Genomic DNA, 22,315 nt, shown 5'->3' with positions numbered 1-22,315 from the left:
ATGGTGAAACAACTGCTTTGTTATGAGTTGTCCCTTTTCTGTTGATGTTATGAATTGCTCATTTGAATCCGTACTGCTGATGTTTTGTTTTGTATACCATGTACAGTACGGTATGTCCGCGCACTCTTTGGGAAACGTGTGTGTACACAAATGTGTTTGCGCTAAATGTGTTAACTTTATCTACAGATGTGACCATGTCGTTGTCTCTATACTATCCCCGACGACTTTAAACTCTGTTGCCTCCCGATTTCAAACTAGACAAAAGTGTTATGGCAAATCTTCGAAAATAACTAGGTTGCCCGCATCTTTTTCTGAAGCTCTTGTGAATGTCGTCTAACCTGTTTGTCAGGCATATTATCACGTAATCTTAAGAACTACAGGTGCGGTCATGTGTCCACCGGAGGCCTTGAGCTCATGATGACAATTTAATAACAAAGCACTATAAACTGATAATCGCAACAAAAACTTTGTTTTTTTAAAAATCATACGTTCTTTTTAACCAGTTACACTTTCGATTCCCACGTTTGGTTGTGTTTTTTTCTCTCTCTCGGAGATTGCAGTCTTTCCTGTCTGCGATATTTCCGTTGTTGCGCAGTGAGAATCTGATTTTCCAGGCGGAGGCTAGAGTTGCAGTGCTTGCCGCTGAACTGAACTGAATACCTTGCTGGGTTGTCCGGAGTTTGCAGGGGAGTTGATATGGATACTTTGAACAGTGAAACTGCAACAGATTCCGCTGTATGTAGCACTTTTGCCAAAGCTGCACCGGATTTCTCCAGGCAAATGCTAGATTTAGATGAAGATGAGGACCTGGAGGTTTTCAGCAAGGTAAGAAAAGGGTAATAAGAGACTGTTTTCCATGACAAGATAAAAAAAAAGTTCCCGTGAAGAGCTGAATGCATCGGGAATTTGCTACGTGGTTTCACTAGGCTGCGCGTTTTTTTTGACGGTGCACCAAGATTAATTCGTTCAAAGTTGCTTTAGACATTTCACGAGGTTCAAATGTTTTTGCGAGAAAGAACTGTTTACACTCCACTTGTAGATTCACGATGCCAGGTTTGACTTCACTTCTTGGTATGGCTTAAAAATAACACGTAAAAATGGCAGATGCAAGACAAGCGCATATTTAGATTTATTGGCGTATCAAAGTTCAAAAGCTCGGGTTCTGTGTCAGGCGCAAGGAGAGTGAGAGTGCTTGCCAATAATTTTGAACTCTTCATAGAAGGAACAAATCAGCAATAGATTACATTCTTCACCCATACTACATACTGTACAATGTAAAAACAGTAAAGTGAGAAAGCAGTGGGAGCCTCGTTTTTTTTTTATTCAAACACATGTACAGTTTCTTGTTAACTTTCTGTCGATCCCTTATTGTGATTTGTATAGTTTTATTGCAGTTATTGGCACGCGTTAGAGGGTATGTTAGCAGAACTACTTTACAGTGATCAACTTTGTATCGCAGTTCATAAAACAAAAAAAGTTTATATAATACTGTAAGTTCTCCAGAAAGCATTATTTGCTGTTCTGACACTGTCACCTTTCTTGTGCTTTAAAGTTGAAAGGCAAATTGGGTTTAGCCTGTGTACTAATCAAGCATTATAACTAAGTACTGTCGTGCTACACAATATTTGCCATGGTCTGAATGTGGTCATGCACTGTTTGACTCATTAAATACCGATTGTTTCCTCTTATGGTTTCAAGCGAATCACTGTTGAGGGGATTTTGCTTTGCCGACTGCTGACAAGGCAGTCGCCGTGTTTTGTTACTGCTGTAGGGGATGTCATTATAAAAGCAATGATTGAAGTATACCCCGCACTGTACGGCTTGTTTGCATACTGTAGCTATTCAGAATTTGAATAGGAAGAAAGCGTTTATTGTACAATGCAAAGTTATGTAAAAACCAGAAGTCCTGTAAAGTTTTGACTGTCAGTGCTAAAAGTGAAACGTGTTTGCATATATCCATTCAGAAGAAAACAAAATGTGGTAGTGGGTGTATTACATGATTTTAAGGTGTTTTAGCATTATATTGTTAGTACTAATAATCAGCAGCAGTTCTGTTAAGTATGAAATATGTGTATTAAAAGGAATAATAGATAATTGTTTGTTGTAATATTTAGACGCCAAAAATCGTGAAAGTCCATCAGTCCTATACAGTACATTAATTGAAAATATATGGAAACTTCATATTTATGTAACACCAGCCATTTTCCCTGAAACATTTATAAGGGTGTTGTTTAAGAATTCAGCTGGTGTTTCAATTGAAACATACTATTCTTCATTGGTGTAAGAAATTATAGGATTTATTTTTTCTTTTGAACAGCTTTAATTGAAACAGGGCATTCAATTAAATTTTGTAGTGCCACATGTATTTGTAGTTTATTAATGCAAAATATGACTTTTTGCCCAGGGTACCAGAGAGTTTAAAGTTTTTTTTTTTAGGTTTCTTCTTTGGTCCCCTGTAAAGTCTACTTTGTCATTAATCACCTCATATTTCGCAATATGAGCGGGTGGTGAAAACTGCCCAGTCCATCACTGGGGTTGCCCTCCCATCTATACAGGACATTTATGACAGACGGTACTTGAGGAAAGCTCTAAGCATCATCAAAGACCCCACACACCCCAGCTACAGACTATATGATCCGCTACCATCTGAAAAACGGTACCGGAGCATTCGGGTCCGCACTACCAGACTCAGAAACAGTTTTTACCCCCGCACTATCAAACTATTAAACTCCCAGCCTCTCTCGCTCTCACCTATGATCTGAACCTCACAGTGCCTTCTTTCTTACCAAAAACCCAAACACACATTGAAAATCTACCTCTACCATACATGTCAAAAGCTCACTCCCCATAATTTCTATCCCTTTATTTCATTCTGTTGATGCATGTTTTTGCACATAACCTGTTACCTTTTTGTTGTTTTTTGCACACTGCCTGTTGTCTCTGCCTTTCTTTTGTTATACAATTGTATTGTTGTTTTTTTTTCTTTGTACTACCTACAGTATGTCTGAGAGCTAGCTAAATCGCATTTTGTTATACCATATACCTGTATATGAGTGAACTTGAACAACACTGAGCACATTTCCCTATCTGTAAGGTGCTCTCTTACAGTATCTCGCACAAAAGCACAAGGTAAAGAGATGGTATTGGAAGGAGGACAGAGTCATTAACCACAGTGCAATGTATGAGTGTTCAAGACCAAAGAATTAGTGAACAGATTTGTGACAACTATTTCAATAGTAGTAAAAATTAACTAAAAGTTTGGGTAGCTAAATCTTTTCCCAGCTATCAAAAAACACTTATCCCCAGCATTCCCAGCATAAAAGCATTCCCAGGGTGTAAGTAATTCCCACTAATTCCATTTTGATGACCCAAACCTACATACAGTAGATGTCCTGTACAAGGCCTCCTCAACTTGTGATGCTCGCAGTCCACTCCATTCCAGAATAGTGATATACCCAGCTACTCAGTTAATGTATTGATCTTACTGATCATCAACTAATTAATTAAGGAGCTGTTTGTAGGAAATCTGTAAGTGGATTAGAATGACCACAGTTTGAAATGGTCTGCTCTAGATTGTCTTTTATGACAGATTTGGGCGTAGAAGGCATCTCATTATTGTCATATATGTGTCAGAGGCCTGTTACCCAAAAGTTCCATTTGCTGTATAATTTTCTTTTCAAATAAAGTTTGCCTACAATTTGTCTGTAACCCTTTACTGAATCTTTTTAATGGTATTTTACATGTTCAGGATACAACTTTGACAGATGGCAGCTCCTTCAATGCTTCTATGCCAACATCCCCCTCATCCATGATTAATCAGTATAAGTTTGAGGAAGAGCCAGACACTAAAGATATATTCATTACAGTGGATTGCCCTGAGAGCCATGTGACAGCTATAGAGACCTTCATTACATACAAGATTTCAACTAAGGTAAGATTGATTTGGTGCTGAACTTCAGGTGTTTTATAGGAGGAACTAAAAAGTGCCATAACAAGAAAGAACTCAGTGGCTTTTTCTTAAAAATTTAGAGAATATATTGGGGGTTTCTCTGTTATTCCTGTCTTGACTGTTTTAGATTTTGTAACATTTAATGTGTATTATCTGTAACACAGGATTAAAGCATATTTTTTCAATACATACACATTTTCATATAGATGTAAAGTCCAATCCCATGTTTTTTTATCATAATTGTATGATTAACATACATAGTTGCTATCATCTTTCAAATGTTACCCTTAAACGGTTCTATCAAAAAAACATTAGTTAAGTTCCCTGCTTTAAAAATGAATGTGAATGGTTTCAAAGCAACCTGAATTTGTAATATAACTCGGCAGACTAACTAGTGTAATGCCTGTTAAATCGGTAGAAATTAATTGAAAACATTGTTTTTTGTCTAACCTTTACTTTCTTCTTTCAGACCACTCGTAGTGAGTTTGACTCTTGTGAGTATGAAGTCCGCAGACGCTATCAAGATTTTCTTTGGTTAAAAGGCAAACTGGAGGAGAAGTATCCAACTTTAATCATTCATGTATGCGATATGCTTTAACTTCCTAAACTGTTAAACCAGAGCTTATTATTGTTGTTATTATTATTATATGATTTAAACATCTTTGTTTTTGATAGCTTTTTATTATTCTTTAAAATGAACCTTTTTTCACTAATACTAAGTTCTATAAATAAAGCACTTTCATATGCAGACTGCAACATTGTTAGAGTAGTAAAATATTTAATTTGGGGGGGTTTGTTTTTTAGGAAGAAGGCTAAAGATCTAAGCGTGCTCTTCTTTTTTGGATGACTGTATCTTTTTTTCCTTTTAGCCACTGCCAGAGAAGTTTATCGTAAAGGGAATGATGGAAAGATTCAATGAAGATTTCATTGAGACGCGCAGGAAAGCACTTCACAGATTCTTAAACAAAATTGCAGATCATCCTCTTCTCTCTTGTGATGAAGACTTCAAATTTTTTCTCACAGCACAAGCCGAGGTAAGATTACATTGATACACTTAAGTCAGAGTTTTATTACCATTCAGCATTAAGTAGCGCAGGGTGAAATGGATTTTGCAGAGTTTAAAGATGTGCATTTAATGTGTCCATAGTGGCTTAATCATTAAAAATAGTGGTTCACATTGAGCGCTGACATTATCAACTGAGCATGTCTAGAGTGACTATATAAAAATCTGAGACATTGACCCTTCAATTATTATGGATTTGTCAAGGTGATCACCCTGAGAGCAGAGTCTCTTAATTCTCAGAAGAAAATCAATTATTTGTTTCATTATTATTATTAATTCTATTATTATTTTTCTTTTTTTTTTGTCAGTCATGTATACAGTTTGTCAAAGGTGTCAGCCATCTGTTAGTACAGATCATTCAGTCTGGACACTTGCAGGAAAAGTAAAATGGCTCATTAAGGACAATTTAAAACCTTGTACTGTCTCCAAATGTCCCGGGAATTATGGAGCTATATGATCATCTTAGCTTGGGATTTCCCAAGCAGTCGCTTTTACTGTGGTTTTTATAATGCTACAGGAGTCGAGAGACTTGAATCAACCCTGATATCCTCATCATGGTACAGTGAGCTCTGTAGATCGCCTTGCACCTGTGACCTTGCTTTGTGATGAGTAAGAAAAGTGAAAGGCTCTGACATTGAACATTTTAGGGATAATGTGCTAGCTTTTCATCCTTCCTGTGCTGGTATGAAGTTTGATCTTTTCACCATTTTGATTACGTTTAGAGAATTTCAAACTGGAAGGTGGACAAGTTTTTGGGGAAAAAAACCCACTGATAATTTACAAATGAAAAATTACTTTGCAGTCAATTATCAGTGCTGATTTCAAACATGTAGCAAGACTGAGTCATTGTTTTCTTAATGAAGTATTTGACAAACATGTCCCATTTTTAATTAAAAAAATATGAATTGTAATTTAGTTATATTGAAGAATGTGGTCCACAGTCAAGAGTTATGTTTTGGAAATATTGAAGTTGATACATTAATTATAAAATGTGCCTCATTGAGTATGGCTTTAAACTCACTGTTGTTGATTGGTACCTTGATTATGAATCAGATAATAATGGTTTTATGATTTATAAAGTGACCCACTTCTTAGAGTATTTCTTCGTAATCAGAATTGCCACTTGATTGATAAATCTTGGATATTTACAATTTGACTGAACACACATTGGTGAATTCAATTAGCCATTTCATCTCACTAGCCAGTTCAAAAATTCAGAACCTATTTATATTTGCATTTTTCATATTTTCCTGCTAATAAGTATTGTTATTATAATGACAACATTATTTGTTCCTCTATTAGGTATGTATTAGCAATAGCAAATGCTTATTGTAAGATTGCTAATTCTAACCCTTTTAATAGTATTTTCAAATCCTCTGATCACCTCTGTTTTGATTTTGTTTGAATTCAGGTACATCTTTGCAGGACATTAAGATGAAGCCAGTGTTACCTGTTCACCCGTATTTCTTGCTAGTAAATTTTGCTTGTCTGTAGTGATTACATTTTTGTTTAATTTCCCGAAGGACAATGAGATACTACATTCTTCATAATCACTATTTATAATCCTTGATTTATTTCAGTGTATCAAAACTGATTATCATGCTGGTAGAGATGCTCCTTTCTGCTTGAATTTCTTTTATAAGAAGTCCTGGGTATTCTTAAATGTATTGGGTACCATCATTTCTTTGTTAATGAACTGTTCTTTGTTTTTCAAAATGTTCTTATTTTCTAGGAGCTGACTTCTCACAAAAAGCAGGGCCCTAGCATCCTAAGCAGGGTAGGAGAAACTGTGCGGGCAGTTGCTGCCTCGGTACGAGGTGTTAAGAATCGACCAGAGGAGTTCACAGCAATCGGTGATTACGTTGAGACGTTCAGTCAAAAGATGATTGTGCTGGATAAAATTACACAAAGAATTGCCAAAGAACAGAAAGGTATGGCTAAAATATTAAATCGCATATAAGCCATCATAGCAGGTTAATAAAGGCAGATCTGTGTTTCAGTCTGGGACATTTGGGAGTTTGAACATACTTTTAGAAATGCATTTTAGAGTCATCTGCCAACTCATTGTCTTTTTAATATCTTTCATAATACAATCTTTTTAGTAATGTTAGAATGTCTGTGGACAAAACATCTGTAAATCCTTTCTAAAAATGCAAGTGTTGTTAAGTAACATTACCTTCAGTGTATTATCAAACATTCTGTGATGGCCTTTTATTCAAAGCCAATTATTTTTATTGAAGTTTTTATGCTAGGTTTTGTCCACTTCTACATTCTGAGTATCTCCATAGTAGCAAGTAATGCAACTCTCCCTTCATTTTGGCGCAGTGTTTTAAATTGAACCAACACGGTGTTCATGGTCAATTTTCTTTCAGAGTATTTGGAGGAGATGAAGGAATATGGTCCAGTTTATATGCTGTGGTCTGGATCTGAAGTAGAACTTGGGGATTCTCTTAAAGATATGGCTAACTGCATCGACAAATGCTGCAGAGAAACTGAGGAGCAAGTGAATGCACTGTCTGAAAATGTGGTTCCAGTTCTGCATGAATATGTTCTTTGTGCAGAGACCTTAAAGGTATGTTTCTTGTTTATAAAAACACGTCTTGCATATTAAACTCTTAAGGCAGTCCACATCATTAAATGTATTTAAGGGAATCCCATCAAGGGAACTTAAATAATAGGAACTAGGTGTGCGATGTTGGTTTTACTTAAACAGATTTTGGCAGAAACTGTAAGGAGAAGATGTTTATTTAAATTACAGTAAACCCTCCCTTTAACAGACTTTGGATTTAATGGACAAACTCTGGTAAGGAGTGTTTTTGCCTGCTAAAGAAGGGTGGTGTTGAATTGCGATCCAATACATGAAATTTCAGAGACAGTGATGGATGGATTTAGAGATTTCACTATAACTTTATGGTATAGTGAATAAAAGAACCTATGGTGAAGCTTTGAGTGCACCCACTGAAGAGATGGAAGCATTCGTTAAGGAAATTAGTAAATGAACCCAAGTTGAAGACATCATATTATCCCAGCTGTACAAGGCTGATGTCTCGATGAGACTGGCCTCTTCTGGCGTTCACACCCTGAAAATATCCAAGCGCTAGATGTCTGTGCTAGGACCTAAAATCAGCAAGGAAAGGATCTCTCTATTACTGTGTGCAAATGCTGATGGCTCACTCAGATTGCCACCCATAGCAGAGCCCAAGGGTCCTCAAGGATATGATGAACAAGCTTCCAGTAGTCTATTACCATTCCAAAACTCTTGGTTTACTTCTGACTTTTTTTTCTCATAAATGATTTTTATGAGCCTGAAATATGTCATTGGTGATTTAATAGACAGCTGGCAAGACCGGACACCCCTTTCCCCTGTTAGTCCAGTAAACCAAAGGTGTATTGTACTGTAACTCAATACAGTGTATTTATATGAACAGTACAATAAAGTAATATTAGTGCTGTGCGTTAAGTATTTACATATCCATAAAGCATATACTGTATATAGTGTATATTTTTCTCATATAACAGAGTGTTTTTGGTTCGAATGGACACCTCTTTCGCCTTTATAGTTTGTTAAACTGAGGGTTTATTGTATTTCATTATGGGTTAAATATGTTTATAATTTTAACATTACTACAGACTTCAGAGATAGCTGTGAAGTCATAATTTTTTACAAAATAACAGTTTGGGTCTCACCATATATTGTCAGATTTTAATGGTTCTTCACCTTGTTAACAAGCTTTCAGTTTTTAGGCTGTACTAAGAAGACGGGACAACATTCAAGCTGAATATGAAGCAAAAAATGATGCTTTAGCAAATAAGAAGTCAGACAGAGACTCAGTAAGTGCACAATGTTTTTTTTTTCTCCCGTAGTACACGTCTTTTAGCCACTTCATAAATATTAGTAGTTTCTGTCTTCGCACATTTTCTCTTAGTTTTAACAAACGTATTTATGTTCTAAAACAGGCCAGTTTAAAGTTTATACACATATATTGCAAACATCTATTAACTTTAAAAGGTGGTCTGAATATTTAAAATAGTTAAACTAAGCACTCTGTCATAGAAGGTCAGATGCTTTTGACGTTATGTCTTATGTCAGCAGTAAAATAATAGTTTTGAGGCAATAGGATGATACCACTCCAAAATTGATATAAAATTTGAGGTTTGATATTTGATACATTCAATCTCGCTGTCATCTCAGAGGTTTTTACATTGGCATTTATGGTGAGGAATTGAGTGCACACTTCTCATTTCTTTCAGGAAGCAAACATAGAATGGACAGTAGTTAAGTGCAAAAGCACAATTAAAATTCAATAAAATACTAAGAAGAATATGCAGTATAGTTAAATTACAGATAAGCTATTTCTTCTGGACTGATCAGATACTGTTTCAAAATAAATAGAAATTGGAAACAAAATGAAATTAGCTGCTTCATTTTAGTTGTGATCATTTCTGCCTACAGTTAGGAATGATTTCAAAGAGAATTTGAGTTCTTTGTAAGTGTGGTAAAGTGTGAACTCCAATAAACCTGTACTTTTTGTGACACAAGAAAGAGAGTGGTGTTCAGACGGTAAAAACTGAAGTGTGTTAGACAAAGGCCTTCAACGTGCTTTGTAAAATCACTTTCATTACTCAGCATAATTTCTTGGTACTATTCCATTATAAAGGTTTACATTTAGGAAGAAAGGTCTGTCTGTCAAAGTAGGTTTATTGTCTTAACTATATGATTTAGAATTGACATTATACATGGGTTTTATTTAGAGTTTGAAGTATCAAAGTCATCTCTTCTAAAAATAGCCCAATAGCCCATGTGCCCAACATAAAGCACAAATTGTAGATTTAGTTTTGAAAATTGTGCTGTGCATACACGTACAGTACAGCCTTTTTGATGTAATGTGTTACAATTTGTGTTGTAAGTAATTTGGGACAGAAAAAATGAATTCTTTTTTTTCTTTTTTGTTGTTAATTTATACTGTTTTTATCCAATGTCCACTGTCAAAGTTGTCTAGAGCGATTAAAATGATGTATCTATATGCTTTGGAGCATATACATTTGTAGCAGTCTCTTGCTAAAAATTCCTGAGAAGTTTTAAATAAAGTCTGACACCTTGCAGTAATCAGTACCCTAAACAAACAGAAAATCAGTTTTACCGAATAAAATAAGTGTTTGAAAAGCAGTGTGGGAAGATGACCTTGCAAGGGATAAAAAGTTTTAAATGATTTAAAGAACTGAAATGTTGCAGAAGTGATTTTTTTCCTACAGCTTAAGATATGCTAACTTGTTTAAAATCAGGATTGCTTACTGTCACAGCTAATGATTAACACATTCACTGTGTCACTAGCTGAAGGACTCTGATCTAAGCTTTGTCTTTGGGGGTTTCCTCGGCAAAAACCCTGAAGAAGCCAAACAGCAGAAGCAGCAGAAACTTGATGGTGAAATTGAAGAGGTACACTGAGAACATAGAAAATGCTGCAGAGCTGCTTAGTCTTGGGCTTTGGCTTTCTTCTGATGTTAACTTGAGTTGGTAATGTTTTAAAACTTTGTATTTCTTTAACCAAGTCTGGTATGATGCTTAATTAAAAGAAGTGATCTTGCCATCCTGTAACTTGTCAGGTTGTTCTAAATTGTCCAGCAGAGTTGCATGGATGTTACAGGTTTAAGTCAATATTTAAATCTGTATTTGTCCTTTCAATATCAAATTTGCTATCCCTATCATTTGATATTAAAGTGGATGAATGATACGAGTTGTCAGGCACGCACAAGCTCAGCAAATGCTTCCTATTAAACCGTGCTATTACCATAAACTTCAGGCTTTCTAGCAAGATTAAATGCTGTTTAAAATATACCATGGGTGATAGGCAAAAGCATTTCAACATTTTTCCAGGCATAAACTGTTCCGTTGAATCACTGGATATTTTTTAAATGAGTCATTATTGCCACACAAGTTTTGATTTGGTGGATTTGCGAGAGCTTGATTTCTTAATGCTTTAAAATGCTACCAACTCAGGATGTTAAGGGCCCCATCATTAAAACGTCGAGTCAGTGAAGAGAGATCCACATCAGGTTGAGAACAAATTGATTTCTCTGTTAAGTAGCATTTTTTTTTAGTTTTGCAGGATCCCTTAATCCTGTTCTGGGAACAGATTATTTCTGAAGATAGCTTGCTGTGCAAACAAGTAATATGTATATAGAGCAAAAAGGATAAAGGGATTTTATTGCCTTTCATGTAAGTGTTCTATTTTTTAATGCATAAACTATGTAATGCAACGATAAATCCATGTGTATAAAGGATTAATATGGTGGCAGTTTTTTTTTGCATTTTTATGCAGTAATGACATTTCATCTTGGATTCAGCTGCAAGGATAATAGGCTGATGTACAGGGGCAATATGTTTTAATTACAGTATACAATACGTGCAGTAAAATTAGGTGGAATTTGTGAGGAACTCTCTTGCAGGTTTTTAAGGATGGGGCACTTATCATACCATGCTAAAATTCTTAATACATTCTTATTCCCTCTAATATGGCTTTGCTTCCTTGTCCTCTGTTAAAGCAACTGTGCAATTTAATAAGGCTGTTCCTCAAGTACTGACCTGTATTTAAAAAAAACTGCTTTTATGTGTGGACACGAGGAGTTTAGCGATTTAACATTGCTTTGAGCTTTTTTGGGCTTAACATTTTGCAGTTTTTTTCTTTCATTCTCTACTGAAGGATGTGACTAAGCTTATTCATAGTGAAAACACATTTCTTATCATCTTTCGTTACACAAATATACTCAATCAGTTTATATACAATAAAATCCAGTCAGAGTAATACAGTTTGTATCACAGCAAAACTGTCATTCTAATACATACTGTAGGTTTTAGTTTGTGCCACCTGAGGTTTTATTTGATCAAATCTAATTATTTTTGTATGCAAGTGTAAGACTAGAAACAGACTCCTGTAAGTCATGCATTAACCCCCGTGCATAGACTGGTCAGGTACTTACCTTTGTTACCAACCAAAGCAAATACTACAAATTGACTAGCACTTAAAGAGTGAGTAAAGAGCAGTATGCTTTACAGGTGTCTAATTTGTTAATAAATGTTTTGATGTGAGTAACTGTAATAATATTGACATCCATTAGATGGCAGCTAAGTCAAAGGTAAACATTGGTTGAGTATTCTAAGCTTTAGTCTCCTACTTGCCTGTTTCATTATATTTATCATTTGAATTGTTCACCTATAAACCATATACTCTAAAGAAAAATGTTAAATTTTGATCACATGTAGCATTAGTATACAAAGACGCAAATACTGTCAGAGTGCGCTATATATTGTGTGTGATATTGGGAGGTCTGTTTCTACATGAACATTTAGAGTTATCTCTGGAGTGTTCTGATGTGACATTCTAGAGCAGTCATAATGTCCAATGAACAGCCCTTTAAATAAGGGTATTAAAACCACATGAGGTAGAGCACGCCTGCTCTCCAGTAGACCAGAGCTTGCTGTTCTACACAGCAGACTTTTATACACACGGCAGCCTTTTTTCTGTTGTATTGTAGATAGGCATGTTAAGGTTTTTTTTTTTCCATACTGAGCCCCTGAATGCAAATTTAATAGTAGTGAAAAACATTCTGCTGCATTTATTAGCACAATTGTCAGGGGGTGGATGATTTTAAGGAGGTTTCTTCTTATATTAAATAGGAACTTTAGCTTCTAGGGGCTAAATCATTCATTTAAATTGTATATAATGCTGCTGTCTTAAGTTGCGCATACATGGAATTGATTGACATGTCACATTATGAGCCAGAGGAAAAATTGTGCAGGTACTTGAATCTTATTAGAATAAACACCAAACAATTTGAAAGACTGAACAACAATGATTGAACCACTGATTAATCTTTGTCTAGACCATTGTCCTTCAGTTGCTTCATGGTCTTCTGGGATTCAGAACTGTTTGTGCTTCACTATAGAAAAAGTCTTGGCACTGTGTTTGGTCTCTGGTACCATGTTTTTCCAGTGTTAGAATTTTCGGGTTACTTTTTCCAATGGCTTTTATTAAGAATCTCTATTTCAGCATCAAATCATGGTGCAGCAGTTCATGTATTGTCTTTATGGTCATTTGTCAGCGGCTATATCACCCTGAAACTCACAACTGGCAGCCCACTGAAGCTCAGCAGGTGTGAGCCTGGCCAGTACCTGATGGGAAACTTCCTGGGAAATCTAAGGTTGCTACTGGAAGAGGTGTTAATAGGACCAATGTGTTGTGTGTGGATCCTAATGACCCACTATAGTGATAGGAACACTATTCTGTTAAAAAAAGGTTCCGTCTTTTGGAAGAGCCATAAAACCAAGGTCCTAATTCTCCATTGTCATTGGAAATCCCAGGAGTTTCTTGAGAGGAGTAGGGGTGTTACCCCGGTGTCCTGGCCAAATTTCCCCCTCACCTTTATCAATCATAGCCTCCTAATAATCCCTATCTATGAATTGGCTTCATTTCTCTGTTGTCCTCCCCGCTGATAGCTGATGTGTTTTAAGTGTACGGGCACATTTTGGCTGCCATCGCATCATCCAGGTGGGTGCTACGCACTGGTGGTGGTAGAAGGGAGTCCTCATGGTCTATTGTGGGACACCGTTTGCTCGTGTGAATGCAGTGATGTCTACAGTAAATGAGTACTCTCCACGTTAGCATTTTAAATGACTTTGTTCTTAATTGACTCATCTGGCTAAATGAAGTAATGTGAGTTCAGTCTCACTGATTCTTCATTATGAAATATAGTAGTTTGTGTTCTTGTAACATTCATGTGGTATGTTCAGTATTGAGGCTCTTGCTTCGTGATGCACAACATCTGTAGTTTGGAATTCTGAATGCTTTGAATGTGATACTTTAAACTGAGTTTCAATGTATTTTTCCACCTCTTTCAGCTTAAAGAAGACATTGAGAAGCTTGAAGATAAAGTGGAGTGTGCCAATAGTGCTTTTAAAGTAGACTGGGAAAGGTGGCTGAAAAGTATGCAAGGTGATCTGAAAGCTACATTCCTGAACATGGCTGACACAAATATTAATCATTATGAAAAGGTGAGATTTGAAGGTGAAAAGAACCAAGTTTTGTCATTAACTTTTCTAGACTTGGTGTAGAATTGTTTCAGTGAAGTATGTTTGCTTAACTTTTTTCTTTCTTTCTATTATTCTTTCTTTTATTATTTATTTCTTACAGCGGTTTATATTGTTTGTGACCTACTTTGGTGTGTAAACCAAAGAGTGGCTAAACTGTCCTGTTTTTTTTTAATGAAGTATCTGTGTTCATTTCAAACTATATCACAGCTGGATTCGTAAGACATCAATTGCATAGTGTAATAATTAGGTATAGATAAAAAATGTTACACTTTAGAATGGGAGACAAGTATGGCATGTTAGTTACTGTACTGTATGTGAAAATGATACTGTACTACAACCTTTGTAGTTCAAAGTCTAATAAGGAATTCGTAAGGTATTTACTAGCACTCAACAAGCAGTCATTCAGTAATAAGGTATTAAGACATCCTTTTTCTAAAAAGTGTAGTTTTAATACTAAAGTACAATTATCCTAGTGCTAAGTCTTGCAGCACCTGCAGTTTGTGTACTTACCACATGAGGGCTGTAGTGGTTCCATGTAATTTAACATTTAATGTCCAAAGTGGATTTTTAGGTTGTAATTATGCAACTATTTTATTAAAATATTATAAAATATATTTTATTGGCCATATAAATTGACACCCTAGAAGTTTCAATATTTCAATATTAATCCAATGAACCATTAAAAAATGTGGCATTAATTTTCTTTACAAAATGTAATGTCAGAGAGTTTGCAACATTGTGTGACAACACATTTTTTAGACAAGGCTTTGATAGTGACATTATATGACCAAGGACATATTTTGAAAAAGAGACAATTTTGATGTATTAATTTAATGTGATAATGGTTAAAGCTTTTGAATTATCAGGTGTATTTGAAGAAAGATATAGTACACATAACAATACAAATGATGTATAGATACGTATAGTACATGTATGAATTGTAAATAAATTAAAGTGCATTTTTTTTAAATAATACTTATATACCCAAGCAACCACTAAGCAACTGAGATAATCCTAAATAAGGATAATGAGAATTAAAATATAATCAGCTAGCTTTAAATGGTGAAGCTATAAACAAATTATTTTGCAAGTTCAGAAATGTATATACAGTCCATACAGAGAGTCAGAAAGCACAATAAAATATACCCTTTCTTCTTTTAAGTCTTTGTCACACTTATATTTATCTCCAAATGTGCTACAGAGGTAGCAGAAGGCATCTGGTCTGATAGTATTGATTGCTTTACTGTAAATGTCTGCTGGAATATTTTCCAAAGGGTTTTTTATTTCATAGGTAGGTAAGACTGAAGTGTTAAGCAATTAATGGCTTGAGGCTTTTAATGATTTATGTAAGATGAAGTGACCCCAATAAAGAAAAGCTTTGCAATACTCGTTTAGATTCCTGGATTAGGCACACGGTTCACAGAATTCTTAAACCTTCAAGGAAGTGCAATTCTTCTGTATGCAGCTGTCACTGCAATAATGTGCCCTGCTTAGCCTGAAGAGAAGGCAGTGGCAGTGCTCCGCTTTGAGGTCATGGGGATATATATTTTTACAGTGCCAGAACTGGAATATTAAAGTGACAGTAAGAACGCAGAGCCTGTACTGAAAAGTCTTGTGAGCCAGATGCGTGTTCCTTCTAAATTTATCTCCACACTTAACACAACAGTGAGGGAATTTGTATCTCGCAGTCTACCTGCAGCTGTGAGGGCTAGGTAGATGGGGTTTGACATTTGGCCGGTCAGCATGGGTATTCTCATTGATTTCATTTCACACTTAGTTTACTTTTAACTTGCTTCCCCCAGCCTCAGTGAATCCTGATAGCTCTCTAGCTCATTTTCATCCAAATGAAGACAAAATACTTTTCTGAAAATGACTCACCATGTCTCCTCCACACCTCCCATCTTCCACATGTTTTTTTTATTTCATTTTTTATTAAGCACTGTATACGGCATGTGTTACCTCTGTATGAGCTACCAACTTCAGGGGATTGCCATGGAGACACCATAGCAACAAGAAAATTGAGGATTTTAAAGAGAAGTATCCTTTTACTAAATCACTCTCACGGTTCAAATATTTTTCCCTAGTTTTTTTTATTGGAATTGTATAAGGTACATGGATGGTTTTAGATGTATTTTGAACAGGGAAGAATCCACATGTGTTGTTTCCTGAGCACATTTACTGTATCTTCTTTAACAAGCAAGAGGAAGGTTTTGCTGGCAATCTTTCCTCATCTAAATCCCCCAACCACCACTCACTCCCCCTTTTTAGCAGTCTCAAAGCTGAGTATATTCTAAGCATTCTGACACACAGCTTCAGCATCGACAATGTACAGTATGTTTGCTCAGTCCTAATCATCTCCCAGTAAAGATTTGTAATAGTAGTTTCTTATTGTTTCTTCCCTATCCTCCTGCCTGGGTCTTCATATCCCAGTAGTGTTTCAGTGGGGTTAAGACCAGCATATCAGTTTCAGAGCCTGATTATCTCCTTCTCCTATGGAAGCCATACAGTAGCACTGTTACACATTGTGAGGCTTTCCCGATTGCATAGTTGTCAAGCCAGTACCTTGTTTTGGTGTGTACAAGAGGTTAGTGGAGGAAAGAAACACGTCATCTCACTGTATTTTTAAAATTGCCGGAAAGGAACTGCACTGTCATGGGAGCACTTTAACTACCTTTAATATGGGAGTGGCAAAGGAATGACCATATGGCAATAAATCCAGTTAATACAGTTATTATTATGATGATGAAAGGGCTCTGTAAACATTTTTGTTCTCTCTTTTGTGAACATCTGACTGTCTCTCTTGAATTTGTGAAATGACTTAAGTTACAGTTGCATTTGGCTGACATCTCAAATGTGGTGCATGTAACTATTGTATGTCTTATACACATATTGTGCTGTTTTAAAATCTAGTGATAGATGTTAAGTTTTATTTATGTATGTTTAGCTGTGGGGTGAGTGTTGCATAATACGTCTAATTTGTGCAGCAACACTTTATGAACAGTAGCATGTAAGAACATAAGAGAGAGACTGTTTTTGTTCATGTTAAGCTGGGCTTGGGAGTGGTGGTGTAATGCAGTTGTGGAGGGTAAGGAAGTACCCTCAAGCAATATCCAGTTATCCTTCTGATAACACCCTGGATAATAAGCCTCAACTATAGCTCAAAACCCAATCTTGGCAGACTGAAATTCTTAATGAAGACAAGGTACAGTGTCCAGCTGTGCAATTCTCATCATTTGAAACTCCAAATCTGAATAGCTCTGAGCAGCTGGGCATCCATATGGCATTGGCACAAATATAATCAAACACTATAAAGAGCTCCACAGGTACTGTAGGTCTTTATTTTTCATTTCATTCTAATGGAAAATTCTTAGATTTCCGGCAGTTTAATTCTGTTAAAGGGTATTTTAAAGTGTCTGATAATATGTAATGAACAGACTCTTCATTTGTCGGCATGGGTTATATAGATAGCACAATCGCAAAACAAAGTCTTAACTAAAGTTTGTTAATTAATGAAATTGAGATATATACAGTATATGAATCTGCATTGATTCTTTTTATTTATCCAATGCTGTTTTTTTTATTTCTCGTGTTTTTTGTATATAAGGGGCTTGATAAATCACTTTATAAACTGCTTAGTTTAGTAATACAGAGAATTAACTCAAGGGAGATCTGTTAAGGGCCATATACCAGGGGCCAGCCCTGATCCTGGGTATGGTGGGTGTGTCTGCAGCTTTTATTCCAGCCCATACCTTAAAGAGCTTAACTAGCTGGTTACTGCCTTAACTGTACTAATTTAATAGCTTCTCTCAGCTCTTAAGAAAGAATAGTGGTTTCCAGCATTCATTTGTTTAACTCTTGGGAAGTGTCAAGGCAAATTGTGTGTATACTATATATGATTTATGAGTGTAATTTTCTCGCACAGACTTACCAAGGTTTTTCCACTCAATTCAAATGTGCCTATAATGTTTGCTTTCTCACATTGAAGTTTGGTTAGATCTGATACATTTCTGAAAGGACTGGTGATTGCTGAAACTCCTTGGACAGACTGTGAAGTGTCATATATTTTGTATTTAACCTATATTGTTACCTTCAGCTGTTGAGTAAGTATGTGGTGCAGCAGTTAAAACCATTTACCCGTATAAGCTTTTTTTTACGAAACATTTGTAATTGAATGCAAATGAAGAAAAAGTTGTGTTTTGATAGTATGGCCCTCCTTCAATGCACTGTACCTGTCATGCCAGTAAACCCTATTTATGAATCAAAAAGGGGCAGAATAAGATGTAACAGACTTCACCACCATTGTAAACCAGATGGCAGGTTTTATGAATAACCCCCTGTATGCCTAAAATATATCAACAGATGGGAGGTCTAATTTAATTATCTGGAGAGGTTTAAGTGGTCACCCAACAGTTTTTTTTTCCTCTTTTTCTGTTGGCTCTTTCTATGTATTGCTGCATTTCATTGAATATTTGCAGTTCTCACAAACTCTGCTGAGCTTGTAAGAATGGGTAATTAAAGTATTACACTTAGGACAAAAAACAGAAACTTTAACAGATCATGTTTTATCCTTGTTTCCTATGTATATGTACTGTAAAACGTACCTTAGAAAATTATATATGTGTTTTTTTATTGGATGTCAACATGGTTTATATTAAGATTACTGCTAGGATATTTCAAATTTAAGTATATGTGGATCCCATAGCATTTTCCATTGGCATCATTGAAAGAAATCTACATTAGCAATTCAAGCTAATATTTTTTTTTTTAGGATTTGTCTTTTCTGGAAGCATTCTTCACAAAGTTAAGAACCGCAAACCTGTGATTATTAGTTTGTTTCTTACATGCTAATAGCCACTTAGCAGGCACTGTCAGAAACATCTAAGGGAAAGGTCAGAATCAGGCTTGCATCCGCTGGTAAGCTGCCATCTTGATTAAATCTTTGTGACAGTTTGTCAGCTGCAGTGTCTTTGAATTGGCTTCAAGTCTGTTCATAATCTCAGTGATTCAGAAGAGCTTGAAAACTTGCGGTGTCAGAGGAGTGCATTGGGGCTCAGAACAAACATTAATCAAAGGCTTGCCAAATGACAAATAATAACTCAGCTTGGGACTGACCTGAGCTTGTGAATGAAATTGGATGCTAAATTTGAAGTAGTTTTGTGTCTGACTTGCTTCAGGTATTAAAAAGACCAGTTTCATTTTTGGTTTTGATTTACTGTTGCAGTGTATGAAAAAAGCATTTTAAGCAACGAGTGATCTGTCATTGGTAATTGAAGCCTGCTGATTTATAACAATGATTTTTTTTTTCCTGCCAGGTTTGCACATCCTACATTACACAATAAGCAATTAACTTTTTTACTGAATTGTGTGAGCCTGAATCGAAAACATAAAGGTGTAAAGTTCCAAATTGCAATAAAGTTGATGAACACTTTTTAGAGTTTAACAATCTCTGTGTTTATTGTTCAGTGCCATCCTATTATGGGAACTGCAGTGGGGTTCTTAAATTCTGTTTTGCCCCAAGAGAACTGAGTTAAACATTCTCAGTGGGGAGGGAGAAAAGGGTCAATCAAAGCCAAACCATGCTTTTCCCTTTGCTGCTTCATTAAGATTTAATTGATTTTCTCTTTGAGGAACAAATGGCATTATATTGTCTTATTGAATTAGCTATGACTGTCAGAAACGTTACTTAAGTGAATAAGCAATTTGAATTATTAAGGCTATATTATCACACATTTTCAGTACAAGCAGAGATAGGGGAATTTTAATATATGTCTGCTTTTAGTTCTTAAGTGCTTAAATTAAAAACTTAATTGTTATCAACATTTTATTTTGAATACTGCCTGTATTACTGTGATCTGGTGGCCTTTTGATGAAAACTATATGAAGAAACTCTACCTAAATTTCTGTTTCATGTTTTGCAGTGTCTTGCCATATGGGAGTCCTTCCTCATTTCCCAAAAAAATGAGCTCAGTGTGGAGAATGGCAGAGATGAGTAATTCTAGGACAGCCTCCGGCACTCTTAACAACTGACCAAAGCAGTACCCCAGGTTACTTAAGGACATTTATATTGAATTGTGTGTTTTTTTCCTCCCATTTATTTTTATATTATAAAAATACAGACCATAATGCATTGCCAAGAATTCTGTCTAAAAGTCAACCTCAGGGTATTCAAGTGCCACAATACATTGGATCAGGATACTCAGTTCCACATATGTGGCCTTGTTCATAAAAGATGCACAAATAAATACAAATAAACTGTGGGGAAAACTGATGCACATACTATTGGTATTTATGTTCTACTTATATAGGATAGAAAACGTTAAGAAATATTAAAGTAGTGCTTGATTTCTTTTTTTCCCCACTACACATTCCTTAGCTTTGTAAAAATAAAATGAAAAATAGAAAATAGAAGCATTAGCAGTAAGCGGTTAGTTGTGTAAGCAAACCTAGCTAGGTTAAAAATGTGATTAAACTTCAGTGTGTGTTTTTGTAAGATTAACTAGGTCACTGATGCATGACTTCAGTTGTGCATTTATTATAGTGACTTGTCTTTGGTCACCGTTAATCCATTCCTCTGTGTTACACGGGCTTCTTGTGAATACATGAGTTGATTTTTGCCCTACTTTGGGCTAATTAATATTTTATATATAAAGTCCTTGCTTTATAAATGCATGTGACAAAACCATTTTGCCTAAACTGGTGTGATTCTTTAAAATTTTTGTCCATGTTGGCTTGCATAACCGAGTAATTTGTACGGGGAGAATTACTGAACGTAATCTTACGATTCACGATGAGCATCCATGCATTCGTATAAAATTAGATCAGAGAAAAACAATCCCAGTTTGATTCATGTCGGCCTTAAAAACTGCTCTGCTGTCAAGGATTTCTCTATCAAAAAGCTGCCTCTTCTCATGTATCTGATAGATGCATACTTATCTTTCTTTGATGGTGCCCAGCAGAGTATTCAATATAGCTACAAAAAAAAGAAGCTGCACAGCTTGAGGTTTGTAATCCCTTAGCATCATTAGGTGGTGAGCATTTATTATTACTATGGTATATATCTGGGAATTTAGCTAAAAACGTCATTATACTGAATCTGCAGTCCAAAGTAAAGGAAGAAAATGGTTTCGTATTTTGAAAGTGAGGCACACAGCACTTAATGTACATCTCCTGATAAGATGTTCATTTTTCTTGAGCTGGTGGCATTTGAGGTGTCAAAAAAGTAATGAAAATGCAATAGTTTACCATAGTAACACATTTAAAACATCTGAAAACATTTTGCATTTATCTTTTCACATTTGTGAAGAAAATCATTTTCTACCTTAAAGCTAGAATCCTGGATCGTTCAGGCATGTAATTTGGATGAAAAGTATACACCTAATGCAATTTCTGTTACTGACATACAATGTAAACTTTTTTAATGATAAAATTATCCTTTTACGTATGTTTTTGTTTGGTGAATTTTAGAAATGTTTTTTTTTCATTTACCCTTTTCTGAATGGCTAAATGCTGATATTTAATCGCTGGAAGTTTATTTAAATGAAACGCTTACAAAAAAAAAAAACCTCAGCCACATTACATTTGTATGATATACCAGATACAAAACTGGGTTATTGGCTTGGTTTTATCACATTAAATATTAAATTGTTCTCTTTAAATTGTTCTCAGTGGCCTTGGTTTATTCTATTTATAAGTGTTTTCCTTAGTATTACAGCTGTACTGAGCTGTGTCCAATTTTATTGTTTTGAATTTTTTAATTCCACCATTACTGCAAATTGTAAATTTTCTGTTCAGTAGTATCAGTTTTGTTGACTGTTTTAGGTTGATACGCTAAAACATCATCTTCAGCCAATATGTACCTATTATATGAAATAAAACATTTGTACAAAAGCTGAGATTTCTGTGTGACTTTTTACTTGAATGATGATTACAATCTTAATTTTTTCCTTAATTTACAACAAATTAGAAGTACAGTGCATTAGCATTTAATGTGGTTACAATGTAGTACCTGTTCCTACTGTGAACAGATTTTCACAAAGCAAATATTTAATTTCCTATGAGCATAATGCAGTGCATTTTCAGTTCTTATAATAGATTAATATTACTTTTTTATTTTGTGTTAACTTCCATATCAGCTCTGAAAATGAAACATTAATTTGAATTGTTCTAAGAAAATCCAAAATTATATGCAATATATAATGCAAGCAATGTTGTACTG

The 22,315-nt window shown here is 35.4% G+C and overlaps 1 protein-coding gene across 2 annotated transcripts; it reads left to right on the top strand.

Moving 5' to 3' along the window:
• The first annotated feature begins 389 nt into the window (after window positions 1-389).
• On the top strand, window positions 390-21,987 carry snx7 (sorting nexin 7). Of its 2 annotated transcripts, XM_088598324.1 has the most exons (10): window positions 390-825; window positions 3,749-3,931; window positions 4,419-4,529; window positions 4,819-4,983; window positions 6,745-6,943; window positions 7,385-7,584; window positions 8,757-8,843; window positions 10,345-10,449; window positions 13,909-14,061; window positions 20,019-21,987. In XM_088598324.1, the coding sequence occupies exons 1-10, from the start codon at window positions 697-699 to the stop codon at window positions 20,091-20,093; spliced, it is 1,407 nt and encodes a 468-aa protein (XP_088454450.1). In that variant the 5' UTR covers window positions 390-696; the 3' UTR covers window positions 20,094-21,987. The 2 variants fall into 2 exon arrangements, with proteins under 2 accessions (XP_088454450.1, XP_088454451.1); XM_088598325.1 differs by lacking the exon at window positions 10,345-10,449.
• The last annotated feature ends 328 nt before the right edge of the window (window positions 21,988-22,315 follow it).

The sequence above is a fragment of the Lepisosteus platostomus genome, chromosome 11 (genome assembly GCF_059453375.1).
Source record: "Lepisosteus platostomus isolate fLepPlt1 chromosome 11, fLepPlt1.hap1, whole genome shotgun sequence".
NCBI lineage: Eukaryota > Metazoa > Chordata > Actinopteri > Semionotiformes > Lepisosteidae > Lepisosteus > Lepisosteus platostomus.
The sequence above is the reverse complement of the archived record's forward strand: the minus strand, read 5'-3'. Positions and strand labels throughout refer to the sequence as shown.

Coding starts and splice junctions, on each gene's coding strand:
- snx7 (XM_088598324.1), top strand. CDS start 697: ATGGATACTTTGAACAGTGAAACTGCAACAGATTCCGCTGTATGTAGC. Junction 826..3,748: donor ACCTGGAGGTTTTCAGCAAG/GTAAGAAAAGGG, acceptor TTACATGTTCAG/GATACAACTTTGACAGATGG. Junction 4,984..6,744: donor TTCTCACAGCACAAGCCGAG/GTAAGATTACAT, acceptor CTTATTTTCTAG/GAGCTGACTTCTCACAAAAA.